General features: G+C 41.2%; 1 protein-coding gene across 5 annotated transcripts in view; it reads right to left on the bottom strand.

Annotated features, from left to right (window-relative positions):
• ASRGL1 (asparaginase and isoaspartyl peptidase 1) overlaps positions 1-14,187 on the bottom strand; it is a 115,970-nt gene that overhangs the window by 77,482 nt on the left and 24,301 nt on the right. For 3 of the 5 annotated variants that reach the window (XM_073569364.1, XM_073569366.1, XM_073569362.1), the window contains exon 2: positions 437-625. In XM_073569364.1, coding sequence (XP_073425465.1) covers positions 437-623 — 187 coding nt within the window. In that variant the 5' untranslated portion in view covers positions 624-625. Of the gene's footprint in view, positions 1-436; positions 629-14,187 lie in introns of all 5 variants that reach the window. The other 2 variants (XM_073569365.1, XM_073569363.1) reach the window with 1 other exon arrangement.

The following is a 14,187-nucleotide window of genomic DNA, read 5'->3' as shown; positions in this document are numbered from 1 at the left end:
TTGTGGTAATGTCTAGAACCAAAATTAGAAAAATGTTGTCTCTGTCCAAATATATAAGGACTTAACTGTACTTAGTCTACGAGACATTCCCATCTGCAGTGCATTCTCCATGCTGTGGCAACCACTTTCCTCTTTGAATAGTGACTTATATTTCAGTTGCCATACCTTGATCAGAAAGGATCAGATATTTAAATAAAAAATACATTAACACATTGGTAGAAATTGCTTGTAGGTGGAATGCAATTTCCATTTTCCTCTTTTAAGTTAATAACCCCTATATTGGGTTGGCCGACTGATGGAGGACATTACGGCTGTTTGATTAGGCTTTTGCCATCATGAACACATGCAAATTTAGTGGGGAGAAGGGGGAAAAAAAAAAAAAAAAAGGCAACAATCTTTTGTACATCTTTGGTTGTGTCACCGCCTGAAGCTTCACCTGCATTGAAATGTGGATCATCCTCAAGCACCACCACAGCTTCTTCTACAGCAGTAAGTGCATCGCCTCCTCCTCTCAGTATATTATAGCCTTGTACAGCGGCCCGCTTTACTCCAGCACGATACCCTTCTTCATACGCCTTCATGATGGCTCCTGCACCTCCATGGACAACAATAACTGGCTTCATATCTACTAGAAGAAACAAAGAATTAATTGCAGTAAAGGGAACATTATCAGGCCCATTCAAAGCGCACTATCATTTGACATTTACACCAGAAAATGGCCCTGATGTATACATATCTCTGAAGTATCTTACTGGATAAGGCAGAGAGTCAGATATGTCAACCATTGGGGTCAACTGTAAATAAAACAAACTTTTTTTTTACTGTTTTTTTCTATGGAATAGTAAAAGTGTAGTAGAATACACTTATGGTACTTTTTTACTGTATATTAATGAATACTTGCCCAATAGTGGCCAAAAGTACACTCTTGGCTTCCACTGGGTTATAGGTTCTTAGACACTAAAGTACCTGAAATGCTAATCCCTTCCATTCCCGGGGTCAGACATGTTCAAATGGATAGCCCGTCTCTCGCAACGTCATTAGGACGTTATTGCACTTATATATGCCTAGCCCGGGAATGTCAAGAGATGTCGGCCATAAGAGCAGGCCACAAAGAAGAATGGAAGAGAAGCCGGCACCAAGAGGGAGAGACCGCAGAGCTGGAATTTTAGGCCATGTTCCTTCACTTGCCAGTGGATTACAAGACAATGGAGGATAATATAAAAGTATGGAAGTAATCATCATTACAGGTACTTTACTGTGACAACCTTACTTTGTGATCGAAAAACCTGCTGACAGGTTCCCTCTAACCCACGGAGGTATTTTCGTTTTTTTCCTCCCCTTCTTCCCAGAGCCATAATTTTTTTATTTTTCGGTCAATATGGCCATGTGAGGGGCTTGTTTATTGCGGGACGAGTTGTACTTTTGAACGACACCATTGATTTTAACATATCGCGTACTGGAAAACAGGGAAAAAAAAATTCTAAGTGTGATAAAACTGCAAAGAAAGTGCAATTCTACAGAAGTTTAATTTTTTTTTTTTTTTTTTTTACCATGTTCACTAAATGCTAAAACTGCCATTATGATTCTCCAGGTCAAAACGAGTTCAAAGACACCAAACATGTCTAGGTTCTTTTTTATCCAACTTGTGAAAAAAAATTCCAAAGTTTGTTAAAAAAAAAAAAAAAAAATTGAGCCATTTTTCGATACCTGTAGCGTCTCCATTTTTCCTGCTCTCGGGTTGGGTGAGGGCTTATTTTTTGCGCGCCGAGCTGACATTTTTAATGATACCATTTTGGTGCAGATACAATGTTTTGATTGCCCGTTATTGCATTATAATGCAATGTTGTGGTGACCAAAAAAATAAAATTCTGGCGTTTTGACTTTTTTTCTTACGTCGTTTAGCGATCAGGTGAATTATTTTCTTATATTGATTAACTGGGCGATTCTGAACGCGGCGATACCAAGTATGTGTATGTTTGATTTTTATTTTTTATTTTTTTTTATTTTGAATGGGGCGAATGGAGGGTGATTTGAACTTTATATTTTTCTAAAAAAAAAAAAAAAAGGTATATTAAAACATTTGACAAGACAAAAATGGAAAAAAAAAAAAAGACATAACAAAAAGCCAAAGGGAGCAGGTCAGCACATACAGCACTATTGGTAATCACCGTATATCAAATGTAAACACTACAGATTGGATACTGAAACACAGATAAAACACAGTATAACAAACGTGTAAAAATACTGTTTTTTTTTTACAACAGAGTATTTTTACACGTGTTATACTGTGTTTTTGTCTTTGGGTGGTGTGAACACTGTCCTACCGACTTGTTCACTTTGTGCATGGCTCATGTGTTTGTATTCTATTAGTTTCTTGCTTTTGCAAGTTTTGGGAGGTCCCCACCCCGCTCTTGTGAGCTATGCACATAAAAAGCTGTCTTGCACACCGTGTCCACATCAGGCTTTACCTTTCTGAATCCTGCTCATATAGGTACTATTCACATGGTCAGGTTTTAAATACATTGGTTAAGACTGCTCTGAGATGGGTATACCTTGACGTTTGGTGGAACGGCTTAGTATACATTTTTTGCAAAAAAAATTATCAACTAAATACCCTGTTTTTGTTATCTTTTTACTAGCACTTGCTGTTTACTATATATTTTTTTTTTTTTTACAACAGCATATTTTTACACATTTGTTATACTGTGTTTCTTCTGTTTCAGTCTTTGGGTGGTGTGAACACTGTCCTACCGACTTGTTCACTTTGTGCATGGCTCATGTGTTTGTATTCTATTAGTTTCTTGCTTTTGCAAGTTTTGGGAGGTCCCCACCCCGCTCTTGTGAGCTATGCACATAAAAAGCTGTCTTGCACACCGTGTCCACATCAAGCTTTACCTTTCTGAATCCTGCTCATATAGGTACTATTCACATGGTCAGGTTTTAAATACATTGGTTAAGACTGCTCTGAGATGGGTATACCTTGACGTTTGGTGGAACGGCTTAGTATACATTTTTTGCAAAAAAAAGTATCAACTAAATACCCTGTTTTTGTTATCTTTTTACTAGCACTTGCTGTTTACTATATATTTTTTTTTTTTTTTACAACAGCATATTTTTACACATTTGTTATACTGTGTTTCTTCTGTTTCAGTCTTTGGGTGGTATGAACACTGTCCTACCGACTTGTTCACTTTGTGCATGGCTCATGTGTTTGTATTCTACAGATTGGAAACTGTAGCAGGAACACCCAAAAAAAAAAAAAAGAGGGATAATATATACCGGTATAAGGGATAATAAATATAATATTTTATTAAGTGCCAGAAGAGCATAATCCCCCTTAAGTGGACCTAATTTTAAAAATTACACCCCTCTAGGAATTTATTTACAGGAGTAGTGACAATTTTGACTATGGATAATTTACAGAAACAAGCAGTAATGGATGCTGCTGAGTGAAAATTGCAAATCTGTCATTGTAGTGCGTGCACATTTTAGTGCCCAACACATTATGATAAGCTCATGCACTCGAAAATTAAGATGACTCTCATCGCTACAGAAATGCCTGGGGCGCTTAAGGGAGGGGCATTTAGAAGTGCAGAATTCAAAGGATTTCTTTTCCAGAACCTTTGTGCTACCAGTAACGTGGAAGCCCCCTATATCTACAGTGACAGATGACGGACCTGAGTGGGGACTTGCTTTTTTTGTGGATTGATTTCAAGCTTTTACTGGAAGCATTTAACATAACATTTAGGACCACCTTTATCTGGCACTCTACGCTGAGCACTTACTTTGGGGTTTCCATCTAAGGGTCAGTGCACACAGTGCGGATTGAGCTGCGGATTTTTCCATGCAGATTTGCAGGTAAAGTGACCTGCGGTTTACCTGTGGTTTGACACCTGGACAATGGAACAGGTGTCAAACCGCTGCGGAATGCACAGAAAGAATTGACATGCTGCGGATTTAAAACTGCAGCATGTGCACTGCAGATTTGAAATTCCATTGGCTAACATGGTACTATACATTGCTTGCAGACCTGCTGCGGATCCACAGGGCCAAATCCACAACGTGTGCACATACCCTAAATCTTTGAATAATGTGATTCAGATGAAACCTCAGACGGGTCCATTCACTATAATGAATCAAAGTTACTCTAGACTCGTCTGGCCTCTGTTCAGCAATGTTCTCCTTTTCCTTTTTGTGTCTCCATCTGCCTCATAAATAGGGAATCTTCTGCACCAGGGGATCTGCCTGAATCAAGTATTTCAGAGATTTACACAGAAACCCCAGTGTAAGAGCTCAGCATAGAGCACAGGATAAAATTTGAGCATAGCCATACTGTGATCTTTGGGAGGCAGAATGAACAAATCAATAGTAGGTCAAGAATTTTTTTATTTTTTATGTAGTTCCTCGTGTGACTAGGTGACTTTATTCTTCGGATTGGTTTAATTACAGCGAGACCAGATATATATTGGGTTTTTTATGTTTGGCTGGTATCACACACACTTTTTTTTTTTTTATATATATATACACAAACCAAAGTTTTTGGATTGTCATATTTTGAAAGCTTTAAGATCACTGTGCATTTAAAACTGTGCAATTTACCTGTAGGCTTCTATGGAAAACATGAAAAATAAGCTTGTAAAAAATACAGGAGAGGGATCCAACAATCTTTAAAGGGAACCTGTCATTTCCCCAAATGCAGTTAACCTTCACATATCTCGCTACTCTGCAGGTTAATAACATTACAATTCTGTGCAGTAGCCTTACGAAAGATGCAGCGATCCAAAGAAAATGAACTTTATTTCTCCCAGGAGTAGCTGGCTTTCAGTCAAAAGCATGCACAGGGGTGCTACAGTCATCACTCACAGCACTGAAATCAGCGGCTGCAAGCATGCTCTGCCACCCCCTTCACAGATGCGCTGCAGAGTGAGACGTTAATCAAAATGCTGCGGCATGGTAACAGCGGTCACTCACTGTGTATTTAGCGCTACTGTAATGACTATGTACACCTCTAACAGAAAGCCGGCTGCTGTAACGTTGTGAACATGCATATTAACCCCATACCTGCAGGTTAACAGCGTTTGGGGACATGACCGGATCCCTTTAAGATTTTACTTTGAAAATAAAGCAGTGGTAATAGTAAGATTATCAATTATCAGCATGATACATGCACCTGTGTTTGGCTATGTGCACACGCTGCGGATTTGTATCTGCAGAACCGCAGGTAAAATGACGTGCTGTTTTACCTGCGGATTGGCCTGCGGTTTTCCCCTGCGGTTTATCACCTCTACAATGGAGGAGGTGGTAAACCGCAGCAGAATCCGCAGAAAAGAAGTGACATGTCATTTCTTTCTGCGGATTCAAAACCGCAGCTTTTCCGCAGTTAAAAATCCGCAGCATGTGCACAGCAGATTGTAAATCACATATTTACATGCTACTGTATACTGTCTGCAGAACTGGATCCGCAGCAAAAACCTCAGCGTGTGCACATAGCCTGAGGGTGTACTTTTTTTCAGCCTCTGACCCGAAATAAAACATGCTTTACTTACTAGTCTTGACTACAAACTTAATGTCGCAGTCAACAAAAATTCTATAAAGTCATCAGCTGCCACAATAGGGCAGACTTAAGAGATAAAAATATGGACCGGCACTGCCAATAAATAAGGGTTCTGTGCCATACACCCAAAGTCAACAACCTGAAACAAGTGGGACACATCAACACATAATAGGCGTGCGATCGCTCATTTGCATGAAAAATCATTGAGACCACATAAGAGAAAAAGTACATGCATTAACTAAGGATCACCACATAATATGAATTACCAGGATCAGTTAATGGTTAGCATGTAAGGGAATTGACAGGGTATTGCCTTCCCATTGCTACCTTCCTGTAGGCATACAGAGTATCCCTGATGACTCCTGACCATCTGCATTAACCGGTGAGATTGTTCCTTTTCTTGAAATCTCGTTCCTACTTTGAAATCTCGTTTATTTGGGGCTATGAACCCCTGGTCTGGCCTTAAATATTATACATGTGTATACATGTGCAATTGGCTATAGTATTGTGCTATTTTTTCATGCTGTATCCATTATATAGGTTGTTGTCTGTTTTATCAGCTACATTCTACATCCCTAATGTGATGCGTTTGGGTGCTTTCAAATATCCTCTGAGGATCACCCATTCATTCTGCATCTTTTTTTAAAAAAAATTCACTTATGGGTGACATTATTTTTGGTATTGTTTTAATTGGTATATTAAAAGTTACATTTTATCTCATTTGCTGCTTTACATTGTAAATTTGGATGGGAAATAATTGCCATTCGGACTGTTATTGGCTTTGCTTTGTCTGGATTATCTGGTACAAACCCTGAAAGATATAGGCGGGGAGGGAGAAATGGAAAAAGCCCCACGCGTTACGCCACATGAAGCCACAGTTACTGACACGTTAAACCAATAATAGTATTCCTGTTCAACTGGATTTTCTACGGCTTGTGACTTGTATTTGCATTATTGTAAAACAGTTTACTTGTATTTTTTTCTAAAATATGCAGCGGAAAAAAAAAAAAAAAAATCACCAAAACCGCTTCATTGTGGCTTACTGGGAGTTTGCTCTGATCACTACTAAGATATACTATGGGGTCCAGATTATGTGCAAAAAAAGAAAACCAGGGGAAGAGTCTTGAGGAGATCATTTGCATATTCCCAGTGCCTTCTGGGATAAATGAAGAGTCTCCGCGAGCTCAACGATCACTGGGTTTTGGCCGTTGCAGCTGAAAAGAGGAAATCGGAAAACCAGGGGAAGAGTCTTGAGGAGATCATTTGCATATTCCCAGTGCCTTCTGGGATAAGTGAAGAGTCTCCGCGAGCTCAACGATCACTGGGTTTTGGCTGTTGCAGCTGAAAAGAGGAAATTGGAAAAACCGCGCGCCGATAGGCGCGCGAATTTGGGCTCATCTTTCATCGTTTTTAAGAAATCTCAAGATGGAAGAGGCCAGGAGCCATTTGGTGAGCTGCATTTCTTGCTACATGTTCACAGACTTACCAGTGGAAAAGCCAAACTTCACATGCCACAAATGCAAGCTTGTGTCCCTGTTGGAGGAAAAGTTGCAAAATCTCGGAGAGGTTAGCTACGTTGAAGATCATTAAGGAAGGTGAAGAGTTCTTGGACAGAGCAGAATTATCTCTTCATGTTACAGAAAGAGAAGAAATTCGAAGTGCACCTGAAGAAACAGAGGAATGGAGACATGTGACCCAGAGAAGCAGGAGGATCAGGAGGCAGTCAGCACCCATACTGCTCAGAAACCAGTACCAGGCTCTCACGCAGGAAAACAATGAAGAAATACATCAGGATAAGACTTTGCCAACAAGCAGCAACCTTGTACGCCTTCAGAGTCCTCCTGGATGGAGAAAGAAAAATGTTGTGAAGAAGAAACGGAGAGTGGTGGTCATGGGGGATTCCCTGTTGAGAGGAACTGAGGCCGCTATCTGCAGACCGGATATAACTTCAAGAGAAATGTGTTGTCTTCCAGGTGCAAAAATTAAAGATGTGTCTGACAGGATATCAGGACTCTTCAGACCTACAGATGACTACCCATTCCTGCTACTACATGTGGGGACAAATGACACTGCAAGAAACGACCTGGAAACCATCTGTAGAGACTTTGAAGACTTAGGTAAGAAAGTGAAAGAACTGGGAGCGCAGGTGGTCTTCTCTTCCATCCTCCCAGTGGATGGCCATGGAACAAGGAGGTGGAATAAGATTCTGCAGGTGAACAACTGGCTACGTCGATGGTGCCGTCAGCAACGATTTGGATTTCTGGATCACGGAGTGAACTACTTATACGATGGACTACTTGCTAGAGATGGGGTGCACCTTACGAAGACTGGTAAGCATGTATTTGGAAGTCGCCTTGCTACACTTGTAAGGAGAGCTTTAAACTAGAACAACATGGGAAGGGAAGCAAAAGACCAGAAAAAGCCATACACCTGACAAATGCTATTGAGAACTCTGCTATTAGAAGTGGAAAGGAAGAACAAAGACGAAAGAATCTAATTTATAAAAATATTGGAGAAAGAGAAACCAATCACAAACTAAAATGTTTCTATACTAATGCACAAAGCATGGGCAACAAACAAGGAGAATTGGAACTACTAACACAGGAAAAGAAATATGATGTCATTGGAATCACTGAAACTTGGTGGGACAATACACATGATTGGAATACAAGGCTAGAAGGATACAACTTATTTGCAAGAAACAGACTTGATAAACGAGGAGGAGGTGTCGCATTGTATGTTAGAAACGCGTATATCTGCACAGAGATTGAAGCTTCAGAGACTGGGAGTTCTGTGGAAACTGTTTGGGTAAGAATACAAGGACAGAACAATGGAAAGGACACCATTGTAGGCATTTACTACAGGCCGCCTGTGCAAGCTGAAGCTATGGATGAACTCTTTATGCATCAAATGGCCAAGTTCTCCAAAAAATATGACATAGTTGTCATGGGAGATTTCAACTATCCAGACATTTGTTGGGAATCTCTCTCAGGCAAAACTAACAGGTCAAGGAAATTCTTATCCTCTCTTGCTGACAACTTTATCTTCCAAAAGGTAAGGGAGAAAACAAGGGGAACTGCTACCTTGGATCTAATCCTTATAAACAGGGAGGAAATGGTTGAGGAGGTAAAAGTGGCTGGGACCCTAGGAGGTAGCGACCATGCTATTTTAGAATTTTGGATAACTAGAGGCGGAAGACCTGTGAAGACTCAGACGTCAAGGTTAGATTTCAGAAAGGCAGATTTTAAGGGATTCAGAAAGAGAATTGGAGGGATCCAATGGCTGGATATCCTTAAAGACAAAAATGTCCAGGAAGGATGGGAAATCTTGAAAAATGAAATTCTCAAAGCACAGTTGTTAACAATTCCGAAAAGAGGGAAGAATAGGAAGCAGTTAAGGAAACCAGGATGGATGAACACAGAACTTAAGCACATGCTAAAAAGGAAGAAAAAAATGTTTATAAAATGGAAAGAGGGAGGCATATCTAAAGAAGAATATAATGCTGTCTGCAGAACCTGCAGGGCACAAATCAGATTAGCTAAAGCTGAAAATGAATTGAGGCTTGCAAGAGATGTCAAAAGCAATAATAAAGGATTTTGGGGATATGTCAAAAGTAAAAGAAAAGTCAAAGATGCTATAGGATTTTTACGGATGAAAATGATGAAATGGTAAGACAGGATGTTGAGAAGGCTGAACTTTTAAATTCCTATTTTGCATCTGTTTTCTCTCAGAAAGGAAATGTAACATCAACTGTTATTCACTGTCCTATTAAGGGAATAGAAGAATCCAGGATATCTATAAACAGAAAGATAGTGAGGAAACACTTAGCTAGCCTAAATGAATTCAAGTCTCCAGGTCCAGATGAATTACACCCCAGAGTACTGAAGGAGATAGCAGAAGAAATTTTTGAACCCCTCTCTATAATCTTTGAAAATTCTTGGAGAACAGGAGAAGTGCCAGAAGACTGGAGAAGAGCAAATGTTGTTCCTATCTTCAAAAAGGGGAAGAAGGTGGACCCAGGTAACTATAGGCCGGTGAGTCTGACTTCTATACCAGGAAAGATCTTTGAACAAATTATTAAACAACATGTATGTCAATACCTGGATAAGAATGAAGTGATTAAACAGAGTCAGCATGGGTTTGTAACTAATAAGTCATGTCAGACTAACTTAATTTCCTTCTATGACGGTATCACTGATTGGGTGGATCAAGGAAATGCTGTAGATATAGTATATCTTGACTTCAGCAAAGCATTTGACAAAGTCTCTCATACAATCCTTATTGAAAAAATGATTAAGTATGGAATGGACAAGGCAACTGTTAGGTGGATTCATAACTGGCTTAGTGATCGGACCCAAAGAGTGGTCGTAAATGGCTGCACATCCAGTTGGAAGAATGTCTCAAGTGGGGTACCACAGGGCTCTGTCCTGGGCCCTGTATTGTTCAACATCTTTATCAACGATTTAGATGAAGGCATTGAGGGTAAACTGATTAAATTTGCTGATGACACAAAGCTAGGAGGGATAGCTAATACTAGAGAAGAGAGAGAGAGGATTCAAAAAGATTTAAATAAACTGGAGAAGTGGGCAGCAACAAACAGAATGGTTTTTAACAGGGAGAAATGCAAAGTACTACATCTGGGCAATAAAAATGGAAAAAGCATATATAGAATGGGAGGAATAGGGCTAAGTGACAGCACATGTGAAAAAGACTTGGGTATACTAATAGATCACAGACTGAATATGAGTCAACAGTGTGATGCAGCAGCAAAAAAGGCAAATGCAATTCTAGGATGTATTAACAGAAGTATACAGTCTAGATCACGTGAAGTCATTATTTCCCTCTACTCCTCTTTGGTCAGACCTCATCTGGAATATTGTGTCCAGTTTTGGGCACCACATTTTAAAAAAGACATCAACAAACTGGAGCAAGTTCAGAAAAGAGCGACCAGAATGGTGACCGGTCTGCAAACCCTGTCTTATGAGGAAAGGTTGCAGGATTTGGGAATGTTTAGTTTGCAAAAGAGAAGACTGAGAGGAGACTTAATAGCTGTCTACAAATATCTAAAGGGCTGTCACATTGTAGAAGGATCAACTTTATTCTCATTTGCACAAGGAAAGACTAGAAGCAATGGGATGAAACTGAATGGGAGGAGACACAGATTAGATATTAGAAAAAACTTTTTGACAGTTAGAGTGATCAATGAGTGGAACAGGCTGCCACGAGAAGTGGTGAGTTCTCCTTCAATGGAAGTCTTCAAACAGAGGCTGGACAGACATCTGACTGGGATGATTTAGCGAATCCTGCTTTGAGCAGGGGGTTGGACCAGATGGCCCAGGAGGTCCCTTCCAACTCTACGATTCTATGATTCTATGAAAAAAAAAAACTTACTACTTGCCTTCTATATGTTTTCTTGCTCACCATGACCATTTCAAATATATTTCACATGTTTTCGCATGCAGGGTGTTGCATTCTCTCCACTTTGTTATTTGGGCTAATGGTGATACACCATCCCCTTTCCTCTTTATAACAGAGCAAACTCATCAGTTCTGTTTGGGTCTTGGTCAGTGCAGACTTATGGTAGTTTTAAGACGAGCCAAATTTATCATATGTACCGTTTCAGGAAACCTGTCTAATTTTAAGACTGTCTAGTATAAATTTACTAGAAGACAAGAAGGAGCGCTCCATGGTGAATTCCTAGTGACAATAAAGGGAAGATTCGATAGAATTTGCCCAACTGGTGGAGTTGTGCAGGTCAGGCCCAACTCTGATGGGAGCAGTAGTGAAGTGCTATTCCTCTTATACACTATCAGAATGGAACAGGTTTGTGCAGCAGAAAGGCTCAGTAAAACAATTGCAAAGAAAAAATATAATAAAAGATCATTGTGGTGGACACCATCACAATGAAGACAAGAATAAAAGGTGTTAATGGGACTCTCAGCACAGAATGAGTGTTCAAACCAAGAACAGGCGCTCGGTGCATTAAGGCGGGGCCAATTATTTATATACACCTTCTCGTTTCCCCATCTCCGCCCTTCCCAGGCTTTACGACGAAGCCAACCAAAGAAAGTGGGAAGGAGATTAACCCCTTTACCCCCAAGGGTGGTTTGCACGTTCATGTGCGGGCCAATTTTTGCAATTCTGACCACTGTCTCTTTATGAGGCAATAACTCTGGAACGCTTCCATGAATCCCAGTGATTCTGACAAAGTTTTCTCGTGACATATTGTACTTTCATGTCAGTGGGTAACTTTTCATTCATATCACTTGCGTTTATTTGTAGGAAAAAAATAAAAAGGAAATTTGGCGAAAATTTTGCAATTTTCCAAATTTGACGTTTTATGCCCTTAAATCAAAGATATGGCACACAAAAACCACCATGGTTACTTACCGGTAGCCGTTTTTACTGGAACCCATGACAGCACACCTGAGAGAGGGATCCGCCCCGCCAGGACAGAAACCTACTGAGATATAAGGGGCGGCACCTCTCCCCCGCTTCAGTTGGGTTACAGAGCATTGAGAGGGCATCCCAGTTAGTTACATGTTAATCCAACACCACATCATATAAAGCACCCTGCTAATTGTGCACACCCATACAGTGAAAAGGGGGGGTGGGATATATGGGTTCTGGAAAAACCGGCTACCGGTAAGTAACCATGGTGGTTTTCCCTTCACCCATGACAGCACACCTGAGAGACTTTTGGAGACTTCGAAACACCTTAGGAAGGGACTACCGCTTGCAGCAACCTTCTACCAAAGGTTAAGTCAGCAGAGGAGGATAGATTTAATCTATAGTGCTTAAAGAAGGTTGAAAGTGAGGCTCAGGTAGCGGCCTTACAAATCTGTTCAATCGATACCTCTGCCTTTTCAGCCCAGGAGGTTGCCACGGCTCTGGTGGAATGAGCCTTGATGCCGTCAGGAATCGGGATACCACTAGCTGAGTAGGCTACACTAATGGCTTCCCTAATCCATCTAGCAATAGTCCCTTTTGAAACCCCATAGCCTTTCCTGGCACCCTGAAAAGCTACGAATAGGGACTGGGACCTCCTCCACTGGCTGGTGACAGATATGTATTCTAGCAGGGCTCTCTTAACGTCCAAACTATGGAACTTTTCTTCCCCTGGATTCTTTGGATTATCACAGAAGGATGGGAGAATAATCTCTTGACCTCTATGGAAATCTGACGCTACCTTCGGCAGATAAGCGGGGTCTGTCCTTAGCACCACCCTGTCTTGAAAAACTTGTGTATAGGGTGGATTTACTGAGAGAGCCTGTAGGTCGCTTACTCTACGGGCTGAAGTAAGGGCCACTAAAATGATTGTTTTTAGGGTCAGAAATTTTACAGGGAGCTCATGTAATGGTTCATATGGTTCTTTTGTAAGGGCCTCTAGTACTAGGTTTAAATCCCAAGGAGCTATCCTGGGTATTGGAATAGATTTAGCCCTATGACATGATTTGATGAATCTGGCTATCCATCTATTTGCTGCCAAGTTGCAGTTATAGAGTGCCCCTAGTGCAGATACCCTGAACCTTAAGTGTATTTACAAATAATCCTAGCTGTAAACCTGCTTGTAAAAACTCCAAGATGGCACTAATCGGGGGTTCTTGTTCTAATGGCTTACCTAGGGACTGTAGGAATTTATTCCATGATCTGCCGTAGATGTTAGTTGTCACCGGTTTCCTACTTTTAAGCAGGGTGACCACCAATCCCGGGGAGAACCCTTTACCCCTTAAAAGCAACCTTTCAAATTCCACGCCGTCAGATGGAATCCCTTGACCTGTGCGTGGAGTATCAGGCCCTGGGCTAGAAGGTCCGGGATCTCTGGCAGAATCCATGGATCGGAGACGGACATTCTCCGTTGTAGAGCAAACCAGGGCCTTTTTGGCCAGAATGGGGCTATCAGAATTACTCTGGCTTGATCAGTCCTGATCTTCTTGACCACTGTTGGGATCATAGCGACTGGGGGAAACGCATAGGCCAGCTTGAAGTCCCACTGAATAGTGGACTCTCTGCACACTCATGGATCTTCCCTTGGGTTTAGGGAGCAAAACCTTTGTGTTTGCCTGTTGTGTTTGTTGGCAAAGAGGTCTATCACTGGTTCCCCCCAAAGCTGCGTTATCTTTTGAAAAATGGACCAATTTAGGACCCATTCTCCCTGCCTCAGAGCGGCTTAGAAAAATCAGCATCTATGTTTTCTGCCCCTTTTATGTGTAAGGCTGTTAAAGAGTGTAAGTGTTGCTCTGCCTTGCCCATGATGTCTTCTGATGCTTTCATTAGGGAGTACGATTTTGTCCCCCCCTGGTGGTTAATGTATGCCACCGTCGCTTTGTTGTCTGACATGATGCGGACCTCGCGACCCCTGAGTAGGGGAAAGAAGTGGGTTAGGGCTTTGTTCACAGCCCACAATTCTCTGAGATTGGAGGATGCCCTCCTTTCTTGAGGTATCCAGGACCCCTGGCCTACGTGACCCCTTAGGTGCGCCCCCCACCCCAGGGAGCTTGCGTCCGTTAGAATCACATCTGTCGCCTGTTTGTCCCAAGGTATTCCTGGGGCCAAATTTGTAATGTCCAGCCACTAGTTGAGTCTCTGGTCTGTAATGAAAGCGCTAGACCTCCTTGTAAACACCCTCCTAG

The sequence above is a fragment of the Dendrobates tinctorius genome, unplaced genomic scaffold (genome assembly GCF_039654945.1).
Source record: "Dendrobates tinctorius isolate UK_male_01 unplaced genomic scaffold, ASM3965494v1 ptg000024l, whole genome shotgun sequence".
In the NCBI taxonomy this organism is placed as follows: domain Eukaryota; kingdom Metazoa; phylum Chordata; class Amphibia; order Anura; family Dendrobatidae; genus Dendrobates; species Dendrobates tinctorius.
Note: the sequence above shows the minus strand (reverse complement) of the source record. Positions and strands in the feature narration are given on the sequence as shown.